General features: G+C 39.4%; 1 protein-coding gene across 1 annotated transcript; it reads right to left on the reverse strand.

Annotated features, from left to right (window-relative positions):
- Positions 1-12,935: 12,935 nt before the first annotated feature.
- LOC137737958 (CBL-interacting serine/threonine-protein kinase 4-like) lies at positions 12,936-14,607 on the reverse strand. Its single transcript, XM_068477548.1, has one exon. It carries the CDS (start codon positions 14,360-14,362, stop codon positions 13,043-13,045), a length of 1,320 nt encoding a protein of 439 aa, XP_068333649.1. The 5' UTR covers positions 14,363-14,607; the 3' UTR covers positions 12,936-13,042.
- Positions 14,608-22,584: the final 7,977 nt, after the last annotated feature.

Consider the following 22,584-nt stretch of genomic DNA (forward strand, 5'->3'; position numbering starts at 1 on the left):
ACAAGGCAGAAGTTTCCTAATTTCTTCTCAAGTTCACCCACCACAGGCTTTGCAAACATAGTATCTCTTAAACTTGATTAGGCCAGTCGGTGATATTCAAGTTTGAATTCTCATTCTCAAAAAATTATTCAAGTTGTGTAGAATATTATATTTGTACTTGATGACTAATAACGTTGTTTGTACCATACTTGACCAGTCCCGAAACTACTAAGCGCCGGTCAATAGTATACCGTTAAGGACCCACAAGACTTTTCCTCCAACCAGGAGGCTAATCACAACGCGACACGTGTCAATATCAAAGGCCAATCACAGCGCAACATGTGTCGATATCAGAGGCCAATCACAACACGACACGTGTCAATGTCACAACAAAGCTAGAAACTCTCTTCTATAAAAGGGGATCATTCTCCCACAATAATCCCTAATGTCATTTGGTACTAAACTATTCACTAGAACTCACTAAAGGAGAGCTTGAACCTATGTATTTGTGTAAACCCTTCACAACTAATGAGAACTCCTCTACTCCGTGGACGTAGCCAGTCTGGGTGAACCATGTACATCTTGTGTTGTTTGCTTCCCTATCTTTATTCATGTACATACTTACCCACACTAATGACCAAAGCAATCTAGCGAAGGTCACAAACTTGACACTTTCTGTTGTACCAAAGTCCTCGCTGATTTTGTGCATTAACATTTGGTGCCGTCTATGGGAATCGCACTTATTCCTACTCTCTCCAGCTTTGTCAAGCTGGTTTCCACCATTCGTACACTTTCTTTCGACCAGGCACCCCTCTCCAACATGGGGAGTGAAGGGAGCCACAACACGCAGAACGACACCCCCCCCCCCCGGGCACTTAGTGCAAAGCAACGAAAAAATGAACGAAAGAAGTTTGCTCTTCAAGCTAAAGTCGATGAGTTAGAGGCTCAGAACAACAAGATAGCGATAAAGAATGAGATCCTCAAGGAGCAGTATAAGAAGCTCTTCAGGATGCTCCATGAAGCTAGGCATACTCAAACACACGAACTCATCGCCTCTAGGGAAGTCAGCCACCACTTGGGTGCCCCCCAACACGGAGGATCACCTGCCTTCAACATGGATATCCCTAATGGGGAGTGAGTTACTCATCGAAGTGTTGATCAACATGAGACCTCTCTCGACCCAGCTGCTTCGACCCGAATCAAGAGAAGTGGAGGAAGGCACCTTCTTGCAGAAGAAGGAGTAGAAAGATCAAAAGCCGTTTATCGCGACTGTCGGGACTTCCTGAGGCAACATCGAGAGAACCCCATCCACATAAGCTCGAAGGTTAATAACCCAAGGGTTTTTTTAAAGATTCGGTCCTCTCTCATGCCCCAAGCCAACTACCAATCTAGGGAATGAGCGACATGTCTTAGAGGAATATGAAGGTATGGGGAACTCGGGGGCGTTTCGACAGGCTCGCCCTGGAAGTCAGTACGGTGAGTCCAAAGAAAAATCTCATGCCTTTGATCAAGCTTTCCTACTTCCAAGAGGAGATAGAGACTTACAGAAGAATGATCCAGCAGTACCTGACTCCATTCAGGACCCCTTTGTCCTACAATTCCTTAAGGAAGTAAACAAGTTGAAGGCCGAACGTCAAGCCGAAATACCTGACTGGAACCAACCTAGGCCTGACCCTCTTACAAAGAGGATCCTTGATACCCCTCTCAAAGCAAAGACAAAGCAAAAGTTTGGCTTACAACTCTACACTGGAAGGGAGGACCCAATTGAACACCTAAACCTCTTTGAGTCCACCGTGCATACCGGATGCACACTAACGAAGAACGATATCTTCTCTTCCCCTCTACCTTCTCTGGCGGAGCTCTGAATTGGTATTGCCATCTTCCACCTGAGACAGTAGACTCATTTGAGGAACTAAGGAAACTGTTTGTTTCTCAACACATCTTCCAGACCGATCACTTACATTCTGCAAATGACTTGAACACTATTCACCAGAAACCGGACAAGTCACTACGAGAGTGTGCCGGTCGCTTCAGCCATGAGTATTCTCACTGCGTTGAGGCAGATGACAAGACCGCCCTCAAAGCCTTCATGGCAGGCTTACGTGATTGTTTCTTCAAGCACATGATCAATGCCAACACTTAGAAGACTTACTCTGGGGTGATGGCACAGGCTTACAACCACGCCTCCGCCGAAGTAAGGACATACCAAGGGAACCCCCATATGGTTAACCCCTATCAACAAGTGGGAAGTGGAAGTCAAGTTTTACCAAGTGAGGAGATCTTGGCCATTCAGACACCCATTGCATCATCTCCTGCCTCATTTAGCTACTCGCTAAGTCACCAAATGTATTTGTCTCTCGGTAAGAGGAAGAATTTTTACTCTCAGTAAGCCTATTACAACAAGAGGGATAAAAGTTCGTGTCAAGACAACCAGGGGTGAATGTACCGTTGCTATTATGACTATGGGGCCAAGCCTCACTTTTTCAAAGTGGAGGACTGGGTACTGAAGGAAATGCTATTATAAGAAGGCATACACATTACAAATGTTTTGACTCTCAACCACTTGAGATCTTTTGTCACACAAGCCATTCGACAAATATTTAAAGAAGAGGGAATTCAGACAACTTCTTCTGAGTCTTTTGCATTCCTAGCACTAGAACACTTAGTCTACGCTGACATACCCCTATACTCCAACTCAGAGCTTCAACATGCGTACTTTGACACAAAGTATGTGATACTAAGTGTTACAACCAACATGGTTCAGATATCGAAAGCATGGATCCCTTCATGCATAGCAAAACATTCATAAGTATCACTCATATCAATCAACATAAACATCATACATTCCAACACATTCATACATAAACTTCATATATTCCAACACATCCATACATAAGCCAACTGTGCTTCGAAAGGGTTCAACATACTTTGTGTCATTCGACACTTGCTACAATGTGCCTCGACACCTTGCCCTTATTCTCACCAACCAAGTGATGAAATGTGAAGAAAGAACTCATCTTCATGCCACCAACGAGATGATGAAATGTACAACCTGTACTCTCCTTCATGCCACCAACCAGGTGATGAAATGTACAACCAGTCCTCTAATATCATTTGGCAACTTATCACTCATGCCACCAACCAGGTGAAGAAGGAACTCATCTTCGTGCCACCAACCAGGTGATGAAATGTGATGAAAGGTGATAAAGGAATTCATATTCGTACCACTAACCAAGTGATGAAAACAACTCACCATTCATTTCACAAACCAAAAGACGAGTGGTACAACTTGTACATGTGAACTCCTAGCATTCACAAATAATAAAAAATCCTCAAGCTTTACAACTCAACTAGGAGAGCAATTATGCCTAATAAGAGTTATACTCACCAACAAAGTCTTATTGGAAGCCAACAACTGCTTCAGTGCATGGTATACGAAGATCAAGCTCTTCAGCTCTCTTACATCTGCTTCAGACATTTCTCCTCTGTAACAATGCAAACACAACAGCTCATAGAAAGCTTCACACACTCTTGATCAAGATTGTTCGAAGCAAATTCAATTTATATGGTTCATCCAAACCTTCAACTACTACAAGGTGTGGCTTGCATCACAATCACTTGCTCAACAGTATGGAAGCAAAATTTGTATATGTTGTCTCTCTTCCACAAAATTTGTATATGTTGTCTCCCCCACATTTTCAAATTTCTAATTTTCCCAAAAAAAAAAAAAAAAAAAAGAAATTGGGAAATTCAACAACTTCAACAAATAGAGGGTAACTACAACTCTCAAAAGCTTCTCACACTCTTGATCAAGATAGTGTGAAACAAAATCAATTCATGGTGCTCAACAAAGCTTCAACCTCAAAGCTTCACCTACAAAGTTTCAACACAAAAGCTTCACCATAAGAGCTTCAACAAATGGAGAGCAACAACAAATGTCAAAAGCCTCACACACTCTTGATCAAGATAATGTGAAGTAAAACCAACTTATGGTGCCAACAAAAGCTTCAACAAGTGAAGGGCAACAACAAATGTCAAAAGCCTCACACACTCTTAATCAAGATAGTGTGAAGTAAAACCAACTTATGGTGCCAACAAAAACTTCAACAAGTGAAGGGCAACAATAAATGTCAAAAGCCTCACAAGCTCTTGATCAAGATAGTGTGAAGTAAAACCAACTTATGGTGCCAACAAAAACTTCAACAAGTGAAGGGCAACAACAAATGTCAAAAACCTCATACACTCTTGATCAAGATAGTGTGAAGCAAAACCAATTTATGGTGACTAATACAAAAGCTTTGCCTACAAAGCTTCAACATCAAACAAATCTTCAACATCAAACAAAGTTTCATCAATGAAGAGCACCAACAAATGTCAAAAGCCTTACACACTCTTGAACAAGATAGTGTGAAGCAAAATCAACTTATAATGCCAACAAAAACTTCAACAAATGAAAGGCAACAACAAATGTCAAAAGCCTCACACACTCTTGATCAAGATAGTGTGAAGAAAAACCAATTTATGGTTACTAACACAAAAGCTTCACCTACAAAGCTTCAACATCAAACAAAGCTTCATTAATGGAGAGCAACTACAATTCTCAAAAGCTTCACACACTCTTGATCAAGATACTGTGAAGCAAAATCAATTTATGGTGCCCAACAAAGTTTCAATACAAAAGCTTCAAGACAAAAGTTTCACCTACAAAGCTTCAACACAAAAACTTCACCTACAAATGTTCAACATCAAAGCTTCACCAAAAAAAAAAAAAAAAGAAAGAAAGAAAGAAATGAGCCTAGGTCTCCCCTTCTTTGGGCCTAACAACTTTCATACCAAATATATATGAAGGATGAGTTTTGGACAACCACTTAGAAAGGAAAATGGTGAAGTTTTGTTTGGAAAATTGCCTACTAGCAAGACACCACCCTCGTCAACTCCCTCGACCAGAGACTTGGGGGACTCCTGCCATATACCACTACACCTTGGTACTCAGAAATTTCACGACTACTCAGTGTCTTGTATTTTTCAAGTCCCCAACCGAGAATTTTTCCTCACTCAAGAAATTAAGGGAGCACTACTTCAACCTACAGTGTCCACCCATGAAGTTTCAACATGCAAACTTCAACAAAATAAAAAATTCAAAGAACTTAGTGAAGGATACCTTAGTGTATTTAACACAACACATTGAATGAAGTAAAACTTATTTATTGATATCTTCGATAAATTACAAATACGTGCATGCACATGAATCAAAACAATCAAACAGGAGGGTGCCTTCATAAAGGTGGCTCAAGAAATGTCTCAACACTCGGCAAAGCCCCAGAAATAGGAGACACCGGAGGGTAATTATTTGGAGCCTCAGTACTGGGGAGAACCCCAGAAAGAGGAGGCACCAGAGGTTGATCATTTGGAGCTTCAGTATGTGGTACAGCCCCAGAGGACGAAGGCAGTAAATGCCTTTCAAACAAACTCACAAACCTCTGATGATCATTTAAAATCTGACCCTCGAATTCCTGTAACTGGTCAAGCTTTCTCTTCATGGTTGTAGCATAGCTATGTGCGAGCATATGCAACTATCTATTCTTGTGCTTAAGCCCTCTAATCTCCTGTTTGAGACTTATCACTTTAGCCGCCAACGATTCAACTTGGTGGGTTCGAACAAATAGGCGTTGGGCCATATTAGACATAAAACCTGCACACTGAACACTGAAAGCCAGAGAATCCTTAACAGCCAACTCATTGGATCTTTTGGAAAGTAGTCTGTTGTCTTTGGGAGTAAGAAGATTTTTGGCCACTACCGCAGCGGTCATATCTTTCTTCATCACAGAGTCCCTAATAGTAAGGGGACCAGTAGGAGATAAGAAGGATGGGCGCCATATGTTATCCTGAGGAGACATGGCTACCTCTTCTATAGCATTCAAGTCCAAACGACGGTTGGACGGGCCAGACATTCTCTGAAAAGATGAAGAAAAAATGAGGTACAGTAAGTATGAGAAGTACGAAAATAAGGGAAAAATTCCTACAAGCAATAACTTTCTGAACGTACTCCTTGAACTTAATTGGTGCTCCTATAAAAGAAAGAGCCAGATCTTCAACAGGGTTGCTTGTTCAAAAATCGAAGAGGCACCACTCTCCGAATTTCGAGAAACGGATTTCCTGAGTTAAAATTTATTAGCAATTTGCACATGCGACATCAGTTCCTCGGATACCAAGGACAAATTTGCCAAAGAACTCTGACAAAGTTAAGACATGTAAATGTTGAAGGCCCAGTTACCCTACTATTACCCACAAGGATAAAGGAACAGCACCACCGCGTGATTATTGGAAAATCCTTATGTGTGTCAACCTCTGTGCTCCATGGCAAAGCAGACTTGTAAAAATGCCCAACCTTTCTTCATATCTGAGAAAACACTCCCAACAAGTTTACTTGCCCAAAAATCGAAAAGGCACCGCTCTCCGAATCTCGAGAACCATATCCTTAACAAGATTGCCTACTCAGAAATCGAAGAGGCACCGCTTCCCGAACTTCGAGAGTTAGATTTCATTGGATAAAATTAGTCCACAATCCTCACACGCAACATCAGCTTTCTGGATACCATAGACTACTTTTTCAAAGTGCAATGACAAAGTTAAAACACGTGAATCTTGCAGTGACAACTACATTGCTCTGACCAAGAAAGGTAAAAGAACAGCATTACTACTCGCCATTAGAACAATTCCTATATATGTCAACCTCCATCCTCCACAGCCAGGCAGACTTGCCAAATAAAAATAAAAATGCTCAACCTTTCCTCACATCCAAAATGGCACTCCCAATCTAACCTCTTGAAATACTCTATTTTCTTCTCCCTCGATAATACCCATACCAACCAGCCACATCAGAGCAAGAATATCTCATATCATCAGGGTTGAAAGCAAGAGTATCCCATATCATGCTTTTTCCCAGTCATTTCCTTTGCCCTTGCTCTTACTTGCAGGACAAGGAGAAAGAATGCAATCAGTCGGAACCTGAAATCAAACTTCCGATCTATAACTGATTACCCAGAACCTTTGCCTGGTCGCTTGCCTAGCATTGCTCTCGAGTACTCATCCTCAACTGTTGTCAAGGTCACGAATTCCTTTGGCAAATACCTCAGAACAGTTGGTACGATATTGGCTCTTTACACTGAAGCTGCCAAGCATGGATGAGTCACTGAGAAGTAGTGCTCTGAAAGACCATTTAAATGAAAAGGTTGTGCACCATTTCTGCTATACAAAAGATTGAAGCAGAAGGTTCAACGGCGAGCTAGAACAAATCACTACAGCACGACGCCCTTCTTGTGGAACCGCACAATCCAAACGGAAGAGTCTAGGTCAAATCCAAGCTCGGCATCATTGCTCTAATTGAAGAGATCTAGAAGCCTCAACAGCCTTTTGCTAGCACCGTCGTCGAAGAACAAAGCTTCGCCATACCACATCTACTACTTTGTCAAACAGCAAAAGTATCCCATATCATCAGGATCGAACATACTCCAGGTTTGACGGCCTTGTTTTGACCCTCAAATTCTGGAGTTCGCTCGCTCCTTTAAAGGAAACCAGAAAACCCTCTAGCCCAGTTCAAGAATACACTTGTGGAAAGTCAAGTACAACAAAGCATGTGCCGATTCGTCCGTCTTCTCCAAAAACAAGAGTACCTCATATCATATCTTCTCCCTGTTTCTTCTTTTTATCCTTATTGCTGATGAGAGACAGGGAGAATGAGTACAATCAGCCGAAACCCAAGATCAACCTACCGATCTGAGACTGATTGCTTGGAACCCTGATTGCTTACCTTGTCTGTCACCTCCTTCGGCAGATCTTCTTGCTTAGAAACTTAGGGGACTCCTACTATATGGTTTGTATCGCACTTAACCAAACCCGAAACTATAAGTAAGCTTCAAATGAAAATGATACATTACCTTGTGCGTCAAGGCCAACTAAAGATACCACTCCTGGATGAAGGAAAAGTACTTCCAAGAGAAGATATTACATCTACTTACAGGACAGAGAAGGCAAGTGAAGGCGACACCACACTTCGGTACTTGGAAGTTTCGTGATTACTCAATGGCTTGGATCTTGCAAGTCCCCAACCGAGGAACTTCCCTCACTTGGGAACTTAGGGGAGCACTATTTGTACCATACTTGATCAATCCCGAAACTATTAAGCACCGGTCAACAATATACCGTCAAGGACCCACAAGACTTTTCCTCCAACTAGGAGGCCAATCACAACGTGACATGTGTCGGTATCAGAGGCCAATCACAGCGCAACACGTGTCGATATCAGAGGCCAATCACGACATGACACATGTCAATGTCACAACAAAGCTAGAAACTCTCTTCTATAAAAGGGGATCATTCTCCCATAATAATCTCTAATGTCATTTGGTACTAAACTATTCACTAGAACTCACTAAAAGAGAGCTTGAACCTATGTATTTGTATAAACCCTTCACAACTAATGAGAACTCCTCTACTCCGTAGACGTAGCCAATCTGGGTGAACCACGTACATCTTGTGTTGTTTGCTTCCCTATCTTTATTCATTTACATACTTACCCACATTAATGACCAGAGCAATGTAGTGAAGGTCACAAAGTTGACACTTTCTGTTGTACCAAAGTCCTCGCTGATTTTGTGCATCAACAAATGTTAGTAAGAAACGCTAAAAAAGTCAAACTACATAAACAAAATCCTTGCATGTAGTGCAATAGTATTTGATCGAGGTTTATTTGTTATTTCCAAATGGATATCTATATGTCCGTTTGATTGAACATTTTGTTATTACTTTTTACTTTTTCTGCTTGAGATGTGGAGGATTTATATGGATAAATAAATGATGAAAAAGGTGGTGGGAGTGAGACCGTGAGAGGAAGAAATAAAGATGAATAAATGAAAACAAATATTGAAAATGAAAACAGCTTAAAATAAAATTTTATTTTTTATGGTTTTAATTTTCATTTTGTGTTCCTTTTACCATGTTTCTCTCTCTCTCTCTCTCTCTCTCTCTCTCATAAAAAAAATCAAACAATAAAAAATAAAGATATTACTACATTCTTTTGATAAATACTTAGTGGGGATTTATGTATGAAGAACTTTCAAAACAAAAGTGTTATGCATAGTCACTCACCCCTAAATTTGATATCTAAAAATAAGTAAAATGTCACTTTAGGATGCGTTTGTTGCACCGGACTATCTTGGACTAAACTGGCTTAGACTAGACTAAGCTGGACTGATTTAGTGAAGTGTTTGGTGCAGTGTCGGATTAAAAAGCAAAATAATTAATAAATTTTAATATTATATTTGTTTAATTCATAAAAATTATATTATATTATTAATTTATCTTTTTCTTTTTGGAAATCTCTTCCTGTCTCTAAACTTCTACCATTTTTTTTCTTCTTCCTTCCCATTCTCTCACTCCCCTCTCCCTCATTTTCTTCCCTTTTTTTTCTCCGGCCCATCGTTTTCTTCTTTCTTCCCACTCTCTCACTCCCCTCTCCTTCATTTTCTTCCTTTTTTTCTCTGGCCGACCATCTCCCTCCTTTCTCTCTTTTTCTCCCCCATTTCTCCTAGTTTTCTTCCTCAAAGGAGGATCTGTGCATTTTGTTCCTCAAAGCAGAGAGAGCACTGCAAATTCAAAATCACATATCAAATTTCTACTATAATTTATGTTTTACAACTCCAAATTTGATTTCGTTTTTTCCTCCAAATTTCTGGAGAAGAGCACTGCAGCCCAAGGTAATATATTTCTGGGTTTATCACATATTTTGATATTTTCTGTAATTGGGATTTTGATATTTTCTGTAATTCGAAATCGCATATCACAGATTTCTGGGTTTATCACAGATTTTGATATTTTCTGGGTTTATCGCAAATTTTGATTTCATTTTTCCTACAAATTTCTAGATAAGAACAGCCTTTAATTGGGGTTAGATTCGTGGGACAGAGATGGAACCGAAATCTTGTACCCGATTTTTGATGCTCCTCTTGTCACAAAGCCATGGCGACTCCATTGTTCTCTCTTTTTATCTCTCTGATCGTTTCTAACTTTTCTGGGAGAGGAAATACGGCGAAGCTCAATTGGGATTTATAGGAAGGGAAGGACAGCGGCAGGGAGGGGTGAAGCAAAGCACATATGGGGGGAAGTGGGGAAGGGTGAAGCGAAGCACAGATGGGGGCGAAGCAGGGACTAGCAGTCCGCTCCTTTTCGGGGGGTCTCTCTAAGACCCCCTAGCGAGCGTTTTTGTCAGAGCGAGTGAGACTTAGTCTCATTAAACCTAGTCGAGACCCCCTAGCGAGCGTTTTTGTCAGAGCGAGTGAGACTTAGTCTCATTAAACCTTAGTCCAGTCCATTCCAGTACTCTTTAGTGAAGGCAAACAAACGTCCCCTTAGTGTTTTAATCGCAATCATTGGTATCAAATTTAAAAACTAGTAACTGTAAATCTTGATTACCAAGTGACCAAGAAAACAAAATTCTCTTTTAAAATATTATTCAGCAGGCAGAAGTTTATTTGGGTTTTAATCCCATAGTATTATGGATTCGAGATGCATGTAAATATTGGATCATCAATGTGGATCTCTAAAAAAAAATAGTAAGAATACAACAGTCATTGTATACAATTGTTTGTACGCATAATGCATGTGTTTTCAAATTTTCTTGGCCTGATTTGAGTATCGTATGCTATAGTTTTTTTTAATGCACAAGGCACAAATGTAATTCTACACAAAAAGCGGTAGTAACGTTCTTATTTACTTTTTTATTTTAATCTTTTTAATTCTCTTAGTGTTATGTGTATCCTACTCAGTGGCAGATCCAGGTTTTTAAACTCGGGGGTCCTATTAATAAAGGTCAAAAAAATTATAGACAAAAATAACATTGAAAATATGGTCCTTTTGTCTTGAGCTTGAACTACCTGAACAAATAAATGGTCCTATTGGCTGTGGCTTGAAATTTTTTTCCATATTTCTTATTTCTAAATTACATATTTAACAAAAAACACAAAACATATACCAATTAACCAATAAACAAAAATTCCATATTTCTTATTTCTAAACTACACATTTAACAAAAAATACAAAACATATACCAATTACCCAATAAACAAAAATTCCATCTAAATTCTAATGATCAAATGAGTATAAACATAAAACATATCAACAATCATATCAATAATAGACTAAAAATCTTCATCAATATCTAATATAATTTAATTGAGATTAGATTAGAATACCAAAAAACTTACTTGAATTGGAAACCAATTAGTGGTGATCTAGAGATTTGGGGAGGTATGATATTAGAGTAATAAAATTATAATACGGGATTGGGTGTGGGATTTAGAATTTTAGGGTTTTGAAATCTAAGGAGTTGGGGATTGGAAATTGGATGAACATGTTAAAGATGGGCATTAGGGAAGCAGAAGAGCGGGAAACGGGGGAAGGGTGGGACAGTGAGGAATGATGTGGGTTGGGGGTGGGATTTAAAATAATAAACAAACACTTTGGGTGGTATTTAAAAAACAATTTAAAACAATTGGCCAAAACACTATCGTTTTGAGCCAATTATTTTCTTTCTTCTCCGGTCATCTTCTCCGACAAGAAGATGTCGTACCTGCAACCTGCACTGCACGAGGCGTCCCCGGAAATTTTCTAGCAGCGATTTAGGGTCGCCCAAGGGTCCTGGGACCTCCCAGGTCCCTCTGTGGATCTGTCACTGATCATATAGCACTTAAAACCTAAAATTCGCCACTCAGTACTACGGTCTGGTGATATTCCTCTTCACTTGGAAGTGAGAGGTTCTAAGTTTAAATCTCGTGGATGACGAATTCGATACCAAATTAGGTTGCCCATTGTGTAGCTACTAATTTTCTTTTTTTGTTATTAATAATTCAAATTTTAGTTTGTTAGCAAAAAAAAAATAATTAAATTTGTTAGTTTTGCATGCTAGCGAAATACGTGACATGGATAAAAATGAAAATGTTGAAACGAGAAAATAAGTGAGAGTTTTTGCTTGGTTGCCTACAACTACTGCCTACTGGTTCTTTCCTCTTATTTATTAGGCCAATAAGGAAGCGATTAAGAAATGAATAATAATTCGATTTGAGTTGGCATCATATATTGGGAAGTAGCAAATGTTGCAAATGATACGACAAAATACAACAAACGAGTAGAATTTAGAGTTGCGAATCATCGTTGAATCTGCTGGTATGCAACATCAATTCATACGCTATACGAATTTGTGACATTTTTAAATTTTTGAGCTTGAAATGATAAGACAGGAAGTCGATTATGAAATGATGAAAACTAGCTTTTTGATTAATCATATATCAGTATCGGTACAAACTACAGTATCTCAACTAATGTACAAGATCCAAAATCATAACCCAACATCCTATCAATAAACAAAAGAATCTAATTCCAACTAAGAAACCACTAATCGGGCGTTAATTAAGCTTAATTATCGATGCCCCTGTCATCGGAAAATGACTTACATAACACCGATACACTGTCATCGGCCTTGGCCTCGTGTGTACAAAGATTAAGGAGTGTATTCAATTAAGATTTTGAAAGATTTTAATTCTTTTAATGAATCTAAGGGCATTTAATCAGAATTTTAAATAATTCTTTGAAATTGAAGATGTATTCAATTAGAACTTTAAGATAGTTTATTAAAATCCTTACAAATTCGGATGTATTCAATTAGGATTTTAAAGAAGTTTATAACATTCCAGATGTATTCAATTAGAAATTGATTTTAAAGAATTTGAGAAAGTTGAGGAATTAGAGGGAATTAGAGACATTTCGTAATGTATTTTAAGCATCTACAAATCTCATCTTCCGTATGAGATTTTGAAGAAATTGAATCAAAATTTTATATAGAATCTTTACAAATCAATTAAACTCAATAAAAATTCATATATTTATAAATCCATTAAAGTCTCTCAAATTCTCAATTGAATACACCGTCATAAGTTAAATCAACCCCGTGTTTAATTTCCTCACAACACACGCAGCCTACTTAAATCCAAAATAATGTACACCGCCAACATCAAACGACAGCGTTCTGCCACGAAACGACAAGGTTTTCCAACCCAGTTCGCAACTCTTCCCAAAGTCTAACCTCCTTCTCAAGCTCAACCACGCCGCCGCCGCCTCCTTCCGCCATCTTCACTTCCCCAACCACCAAACTTGGCGCAATCTCCATTACCTCAACCGCCATTACCACCCTCATCATCGCCCCTTTCCCCATCCCAACACTCACACCGCTCTTCCCTTTCTCCACTCTGTACCCCAGCCTCTTCCCAACCTCCCCCACCTTCTCCACCACAGTATCCGCTCCCGCCTCCACTGTGAACAGCCTCTCCCTCCGTGTCTCCGCCTCGAAAAGCCCGGAGAGATTCAACCCCGATGACATCGATATTATATCAAACGCATTAATCCCGCACGGAACGACGTCGCATTTCTTTACCTCCGCAGCCGGCTCCTCGGAAAGCCTTAAATCAATAGATCTTTTAAACCACGGCTTCTCCATCAACGCCTCGGTCCCCAACCTCGTGTTCGGGTTCGGATCGAGCAGCTGGTATATGATCTTACCCGCCGGCTTCGAAATCCAACCCGGAATTTCGTACTCCCGCCTCTGAACCTTCTTATACATGGCGATCAAATTGCTGTCGTCGAACGGCAGGCGCCCGGCGAGCAGGACGAAGAGGATGACGCCACACGACCATGCATCGGCTTTTGAGCCGTCGTAGCCGCGCCGGTAAACCACCTCGGGTGCCGTGTACGAGGGGGTCCCACAAGCGGTGTGGAGCAGCCCATCTTTGAGCTGATCGGGTAAGGCGGAGAGTCCGAAATCGGAGACTTTCAAGTTGCCGTTCTTGTCGAGCAAAAGGTTCTGGGGCTTCATATCGCGGTGAGCGACGCCGTTTTGGTGGCAGAAGTGCAACGCCGAGACGAGCTGCTGGAAGTAGCGGCGGGCGAGGGACTCCGGCAATTTACCGTGGCGCGAGAGTTTGGCGAACAACTCGCCGCCCGTGGCGAGCTCGACGACGAGGTAGATTTTGGACTTGGTGGCTAGGACTTCGTGGATTTTGAGGACGTTGGGGTGTTGCTGGAGGCGACGCATGGCGGAGATTTCTCGGAGGATGCGGGGCTCCATGGTTGCGTCAGTTTGGGACTTGTCGATGATTTTGACGGCGACGGCGGTGTTGTCGACGAGGGATTGAGCTTTGTAGACCTTGGCGAAGTTGCCTCGGCCCAACAGCCGGCCCAGTTGGTATTTGCCTAGGAGGGTGGTGGGTGTGGAGGTGGGGGTGGCGGTGGCGGCTGCGGAGGTGGGTGGTGGAGTTGGTGGGACCCCAGGGCCCATGGCTTGTGGGTTGGAGGAAGCAGTAGCAGCAACAGCAGCAACCCAGAAACTGTGAAGAACAATAGCCACTGCTTTCGGAGTTGGGTTTTATTTATGGCGTATTTTTCGGGAGACGACTAGCTGGCTTCTTATTTGGGTTTCCCAAAATACCCTTTTATGGGTTTGGTCCTTCTTTGTTGGCCTTATGTTTGGAGTGCAACTATCATAAGAATGTAGTTATTGTATCTTGAAAGAAATGTGCTGATCAACCATGAATATTGCAGTAGAGCTTAAATCATCTTAAAGAAAAAGAACTAAGCTCGGCTCGATTGTATTTTTCAAAATTTTCTAATCCAATTTCATTTGCATTAGCATTGTGTTTTGTGTGTTAGTATGCATTAAATTTTGTATCTACTTTCATGATAATTTCTGATTTTTCTATATGATTTATTTGGTGATTTATATAGCAATTAGACCGTATATATTTTATATGATTATACAACACAATGCATATGTGAGTAATTTGCTCTAATACTATAATACTTATATGTATTATATTCGATCATCGTCTGAATTAATTAGAAATGTATAGGATTACACCTTCCTTTCGCTGTCGATGAAAATATGAGAATGGGCAAATTGAGCATGCAAGATTCAAAAGAAAGTAACTTTCAGATTGGCATATACGGCCACAAACAAGATGTAAAGCGTTATGCAAAAACAATATCAATGGAAAAGGTTAAAGGCATTTCCACTATGCTAAAAGTAATTGGCTTTTTCTCCCTTTTGAAAGCCTTTATATTGGTGCCGACAAACAACCTATGCTTAAAGCCTTAAACAGAAAATTAATTATTTATCCACCCTTTTAAAAACAGTAATTGGCTTTTTCTCTCTTTTAAATATTTATCTTTAACGTAAGTCGTACTGCTTTTATAATTACAGTCTTCTTCTTCATTCTGCGGAATCTTGGATTGAAACTTTTTTCAATTAATAATGTTCTTTTAATATAAAATATCGTTTGCATTAAGAAGAATAAAATAATAAAGATAAAAATATCTGTCTTTTAACAAGAATCCAGATCTTTGTCGGTTTCTTTTTGTGAGGATTTCGGAGATCAGTAAATCATTTTTGTTCATCGTATATCGTACGGTCAAAAATCATTTTAAATATTTTTACTTAAAATTAAGTACAAACATTACCTGACAAAAACTAACTGCAAGATATACGATAAATAGATACGATTTACGAATTCTCAAAATCCTCACTTAAAAAATCCAGAAAAGATCCTGTTGGATTTAACATGTCACGGACTGGAAAACGAAATGCACCACCTTGGACAATTTACTGGAATCATAATCATGGTCTTTCATGAATCAGCGGTCTATATTTGTTCATGTGCAACTTGGAATTCTACGGTCTAAAAGACAGTCAAATTAAGTGGAAACACGACCTTTCCTGGTGTCGTTTTTGTTCGAAAGTTTCACGGGTCTGGTACCTGGTGGTGCCTGCTCAGTTTAATATTCAACTTTAATTAATTGTGTGATCAATTTCATTTCTGTAATGGAGAAAATGGAAAAAGGGCTTTTACGTAATTCAAAACGAGGGGCTTTCACGTAATTTACTACGAGGGTCAGGAAACAGCGCACAACACAAGTAATCTAGAAACTGGAAAGCGATGAATTTGGACACGTTGGGATTTACCTAGGGCCCTGGGGGTTTGTGGTTGCTTCTGCAAACGAGAAGGGTTCTCTCCTCATTTTTTTTTTTTTTTACCTTTTTTTTTTTCCTTTTTTTCTATTTGAACGGTCACAGTTAAGTCACGTCAACATCTTATATTAATTTTTTATAACAAGAGAAAGACAAAATATGAAAATATGAGAAAAATGGATGAAAGATGATAGAAAGAGGAGGAGAAAGAATCTTTATGCTCTGCAAACGGGATGACGTATCCTGCTGCTCCTTTCACTCCACGAGTCCACTGGGGGGATTGTTTTCTCATATTAAATTATATGCATCCAATTTAACTAAAGTCAAATATAATACAATTCAACTATGTTTTGAATATTTTGACAAAAAAAAAACTATGTTTTGAATATTTTGTTTCCACGTTTTATTCGATCAGTTGTTTTTCATACTTTTATTCACAATTATTCAGAATATTCAACATTAACAAAAGATTGACATATCAAAATGGCGACTTTAGAAGCATCAAAACTGTTGTGCTACTTATTGGATCCGGATTCTCTTCTATCCCATTTTTCTTTTCCTCTAGTCTTTTCTTATTTGAACGTTCACGATTAAGTCATTTCAATATTTTGTGTTGACTTCTTTATAAAAAGATAAAAATAAAAAGGAAATTGACAGAGAGAGGGAGAGGAGCGGAGGGAATTTGGAGGGACTCCCTCCTTATTTCTAGTGAGATGGCCTTATTTTTTTGTCAACTAAAGGTAGAAACCTTCAATACACGAACAACACAAATTTACAAAACACCGGCCTAAAGACAAAATATACAAACAAAATTAGACCAGCCAAAATTACATAAGAAGCCCAGACAAAAGTTGAGCCCAAAACAAACAGAATCGAAAGGAAACCTAGAACACTGCTGCAGCGCTTCCAAACTAGCAAATCTTGTCGAATACAATTCAACGCTCCCGACGAAGCATCCCCACTTTGATCGCCTCCACTAGCTGAGAACAGCTCTTTAATCACAACCATAAGCTGGAAAAAAACCAGCCATGAAGCCTGTGGAAATCCACACGCAACGCTGCAAAAGGTAGAGAGAGAAGGCGGTGATGTTGATAGCACCCAAACCAGTGGGAACACCGGAATTCAATACACCGACTCGATTAATCACAACGAATCGCTATAACAGCGGCTACAGATCGAATTGGAATTGACCAGAAAAAAGGATGCCAAAGAACTGTGGAGAACAAACTGGAACAGGATTGGGAGGAAAAGGAAAACGTAGCATAGAAACACAAAATAAAAAAAAACAGAACAAAAATAGAAAAAACTACCACTGACCCTAGCTAGACTAGGGTCAGCGACAACGAAAATGGACGAAGTTGCAACTACTTACACAAGACGGTGAGAAAGGCTCTCAAGCAAAGAAAATTTCTCTCACAGAGGAGAGGGATGTTACTTGCTGGTAGTGACTGGTGAGAGAGTCATTTATGTACACATACATAAGTAAATTTGAAGAACAAATTGAACACCTCCTAAATCCGAATTCCAATTTCATTTGATTAAAAACATGGCAAACGTACCATTATTCTATAAAATGTCCATTTTATTAGTAACATCGGGAACACTTCTGCTATTCTCTCCAAAGCAATGCAAAGTAATCTAACTACACTCAATAATCTCTGCAAAAGAGTTGTATCTCAATTACTTAAAAACATTATTATTATACTCGAAGCATCGAATTTGAGTTCCACTTCCTAATATCATTATACAAAAAAGAACTGGAAAATGAACAATCTTGTAGTAATAGCTAACAGCATCCATTGGGGCGACGAAGACGAAACCAAATTGTGTGTGGCTATAAATAGTCATAAACTTGTGGATACCTTGTTGTTAGTTAATTAAACATGAGCACGGTCTCCTTATTCCTCACTTTGAAAGTGCCGTTTACGACACCTTCAATTGTGGGCCGTTCATTTCCTTCCACTAATTTCGTTTGATTGGATCCACGTTGATATCATTGTCGGGCCACTATTATATCATTGAATTTGATTAATTTAAAGAGTAATGTTATCCATACTATATTTTTATATCACATTTCTATACCATTTTAGGTTACATCTGATGTGGTTCTCCACATCATTTGAAAAATTTACAAAACCCAAGGAAATGAAGTAGAAAGACTCCTCATATACCACAATCATTATTTAATTAATTAGTTTTTCTTAATTATTAGTTTATTAAATAAGGAACTAAATTTAAAAATTTGATTAATTTAAATATCCACATCAAATGCCACCTAAAATGATACGAAAATATGGTACAAAAACATGGTATGAATATCATTACTCTAATTTAAAATATAATCTAATCCCATTTTTGTCCACAAACAAAGGGTTTAGCTTAGATTTTTTTTTTTTTTTTTAAAACTAAATTGTGGCTAATGACAACGTGAACGTAGTGTAGTTGCTAATTATTAGATATTTTTCACCAAATGCTTTGTGCTTGAGATCAACAATGGTTGGTACTGCATACAAATTTTCTACTTATCCAATATGTTTAGTTGCCAATGTCATCCCTTTGATTTTTATTTACATTTAACGCATGTGCACGAGTTATTTTTTCCGTCTCCTTTGTCCGTATCTAGCTAATTAAACAAAAAGAAGTTAACTTGCACAAACATCACATGGACTAATAAGGATTTGTGTGCATATATCACCTAAACTATGTTGTCATTTACCACAAAGATTTTGCTTTTAGTGCAGATGTAACGTCTCTCTTTTCAAAATTTCACCACTTCGAAACCCCCTAAACAATTTATATTATGTTGTAAACATTCATAGTTTAAGTGTGATTGTGTAAATCCTATATTAGATTTGATTCTAATTATCCTTTCTTATTGTATCTTGAATTCCTTGGGGATGAAGGAATATCTTCTCTCTTTTTATTACTATAAATAAAGGCACAATGTAGGAGGGATAACAATACACGTTCCTTTACACTTCTACAAACACATCTCTCTCTCTTTTTCTTCCCGCCTGCCCTCTTTAACCTTGTCAGATAAAATAGACCACACAAATAGCGATGCGTCGTATCCTCAAATCATCACACGGGCATCCACTAACCTGAAGCTTAGGTTCGATCTAAGGAATTGCATACCAAACATGTTCAATGGGAAAGCTTATTACTAAGCCTTCTTATGACAGGATTCGTTCCAATCCTCCTATTTTTCTATAACGGATTCAGGGGGACATTGTGGACCGATTCACCCTCCCTGCGAACCATTTAGATACTTTATGGTTTTGGTTGACACTTCCACATGTTGGTCACACGTATGCTTATTGTCCAGAAGGCACGACGCATTCTCCAAATTGTTGGCTTGGGTTATCAAGCTCAGGGCTCACCACCCTGATTATCCGATCAAATCTATTCGATTGGATAATATTGGAAAATTCACATCTAAAATTTTTGATGACTAGTGTATGTCGGTTGGGGTTGAAGTTGAACATCATGTACCCCATGTTCACACCCAGAATGGCCTGACAGAGGTTTTCATTAAGCGCTTACAAATGATTGCTCGATCGTTGGTCATACGTACCAAGCTCCCGATCGCTGCTTGGAGCCATGCAATATTGCACGCAACAAAGTTGGTTCACCTGAGGCCTGTTACGACACAACCATTTAGTGCCCTTTAGTTAGTTATCGCATCTGCGTGTTTTTGGTTGTGCAGTATATGTGCCGATCTCGCCGCCCTTACGTACAAAAATGGGGCTTCAGCGAAGGATAAGAATCTATGTCGGATATGATTCTCCTTCGATTATTTGTTACTTAGAACCTTTGACAGGCGATCTGTTTACCACTCGTTTCGCTGATTGTCACTTTTATGAGACAGTCTTCCTGTCGTTAAGGGGAGATAAGAGCCTCAACGTTCCTGAAGAACGATGCGAATTATCGTGGATGGCTCCCACTTTGTCTTATTTAGATCCCCGCACCACTCAGTCTGAAACTGAAGTGCACTGCATATTAGATCTGCAGAGCATAGCTCAGAGCATGCCAGATGCTTTCACCGATCTAGCGTGTGTGACAAGATCACATATTCCAGCTACGAATACGCCTGCAAAGATGGATGTACCAAATGTACGACATACTTCCTTCCCGGAGGCCTAGGACACCAATTCTGGTAATCCACGTACATTAGCGGCTAGCCAATTATTTGCCCTTACACAAAAGCGTGGTGACCCTTGGTTCAAAGGATTCACACCCCAGGAAGAAGAAACCCACGACACAAGGTCTTGAAGAGTTTACCGTGAATCTGATTATCGTTTACTTATTCTAATTGATAAGGAAATTTAAGTTTATGGAAGCGTCCTTGAAGAGACGAATCCTCATATCGAGAATCGTGAGATTTCAGTATATTATGTTAGCTTAGATGATGTGTGGCGTAGAAATGAGATGATTGTCGATGATGCATTAGCATATGCAGTAGCTACTGAGATCATGTTGAGCGATGACATTGAACCGTGTTCCGTTGATGAATGTCAACGTAGAACTGATTGATCAAACTGGAAAAAAGCAATCTAAGTTGAACTCGATTCGCTTGCGAAATGTAAAGTGTTTAGACTTGTAGCTTATACTCCTCCACATGTGAAGCCTGTTAGCTACAAGTGGGTTTTCGTTCGGAAGCGTAATGAGAAGAACAAAATTGTGTGTTATAAAGCTTGTCTTGTTGCGCAAGGCTTCTCACAACGTCCCGAGATTGACTATGACAAAACTTACTCACCCATTATGGATGTGATTACTTTTTGCTACCTTATTAGTTTGGTAGTTTCCGAAAAACTGGATATGCAGCTGATGGACGTAGTAACCGCGTATCTATATAGGGATCTTGATATGGAAATCTATATGAAAGTTCCCGAAGGACTTACATTGACTGGTTTAAATATTTCCAAATCTCGGAACATGCTCTCAATTCAGCTAAGGCATTCATTTTACGATTTGAAACAATCTGGAAGAATGTGGTATAACCGCCTGAGTGAGTATTTGACTAGTCAGGGATATGTGAACAACGAACTATGCCCTTGTGTGTTTATTAAGAAGTCACATTCCGGATTTGTGATTGTTGCAGTATATGTCGATGACATGAACCTTGAAGAGCTCACGAGAACTACCGCGCACCTGAAGTTAGAATTTGAGATGAAAAATCTAGGTAAGACTCAATACTGTCTCGATCTTGAGATAAAGCATTGTTCGGATGAAATTCTAGTACATCAATCGAACTACATCTAGAAGGTGTTGCGCCGTTTTAATGAGGATAAATTGAAGTTTTCGAGTACTTCTATGGTCGTTCGATCGCTAGATGCAAAATGAGATCCCTTCTATCCGAATAAGGATGATGAAGAGATTTTGGAGCCTGAAGTTCCTTAACTAAGTTTAATAGGCGCTTTATTGTACTTAGCTCGATGCACTAGACTTGACATCTCCTTTGCTATTAATCTTTTGGTAGAATACAGTAATACACCTATACGCAAACACTAGACTGGCATGAAAGATACCTTCCGTTACCTTAAGGGATTTGGGCTTGTTCTATCCCTATGAATCCTCAAATGGTGCCACACCCTATGCTTCTCGAGTTGATTCTCACCTTGTTGGTTATGCCGACACAGGATACTTGTCTGATCCGTACAAGGCGCGTTCTCAAACGAGTTAGGTCTTTACTGTTAAAGGCACCACAATCTCTTGGAGGTCAACTAAATATACCTTAGTTGCCACTTCATCTAACCATGCTGAAATTCTCACCTTACATGAAGCAACTCGGGAATGCTTTTGGTTAAGGGCAATAGTGGGCCATATTCGAAGCTCCTATGATTTTTATCCCATCGTTGATGTCTCGACGACGATCTTTGAAGACAACGCAGCATGCATCGAACAGCTCAAGAAGGGTTACATCAAAGGAGACAACACCAAGCACATTGCGCTGAAGTTCCTCTTTTCACATCAAGAACAAGAGCATCAGAAGATTGAATTCATGCGAATCCGTTCACAAGACAATTTGGCTGACCTCTTTACCAAATCACTGCCGAATGCGACGTTTCAGAAGCTTGTTCATGGAATTGGTATGCGTAAACTTTCTGAGTTTAACTTTGCTATTTCCCTTTGGAATTATGTCAAACTCAGGGGAAGTATCCTATAGATACTTGCTTGATCTTAATGTACTCTTTTTCTCTACGATTAGGAGCATTTTTCCCACTGGGTTTTTGCTACCTAACTAGGTTTTAACGAGGCACCCATCTTGGGCTGGTCATATCCCTGATGATGTCCCCGTAGATGTTTCTTTTGACTTTGCATTTCTCACACATTTTTCCTTAGACTATGGATTTTGTCCCTCCTCAGGTTTTTGCCATAGCCTTAGGGTTTTTTTAGTGAGACATACTACTTATGCAAGTTCCTACCTTATCGAGAATAAGTGTTATTCCTTAGAATCAGTGCCGACGAGTCGACTTCCTCAACTTCTGCATGATGTTAAATCTACCTTTAGTATTTACACACTCAAAGGGGAGTGT

The sequence above is a fragment of the Pyrus communis genome, chromosome 6 (assembly GCF_963583255.1).
Source record: "Pyrus communis chromosome 6, drPyrComm1.1, whole genome shotgun sequence".
Classification (NCBI taxonomy): Eukaryota; Viridiplantae; Streptophyta; class Magnoliopsida; order Rosales; family Rosaceae; genus Pyrus; species Pyrus communis.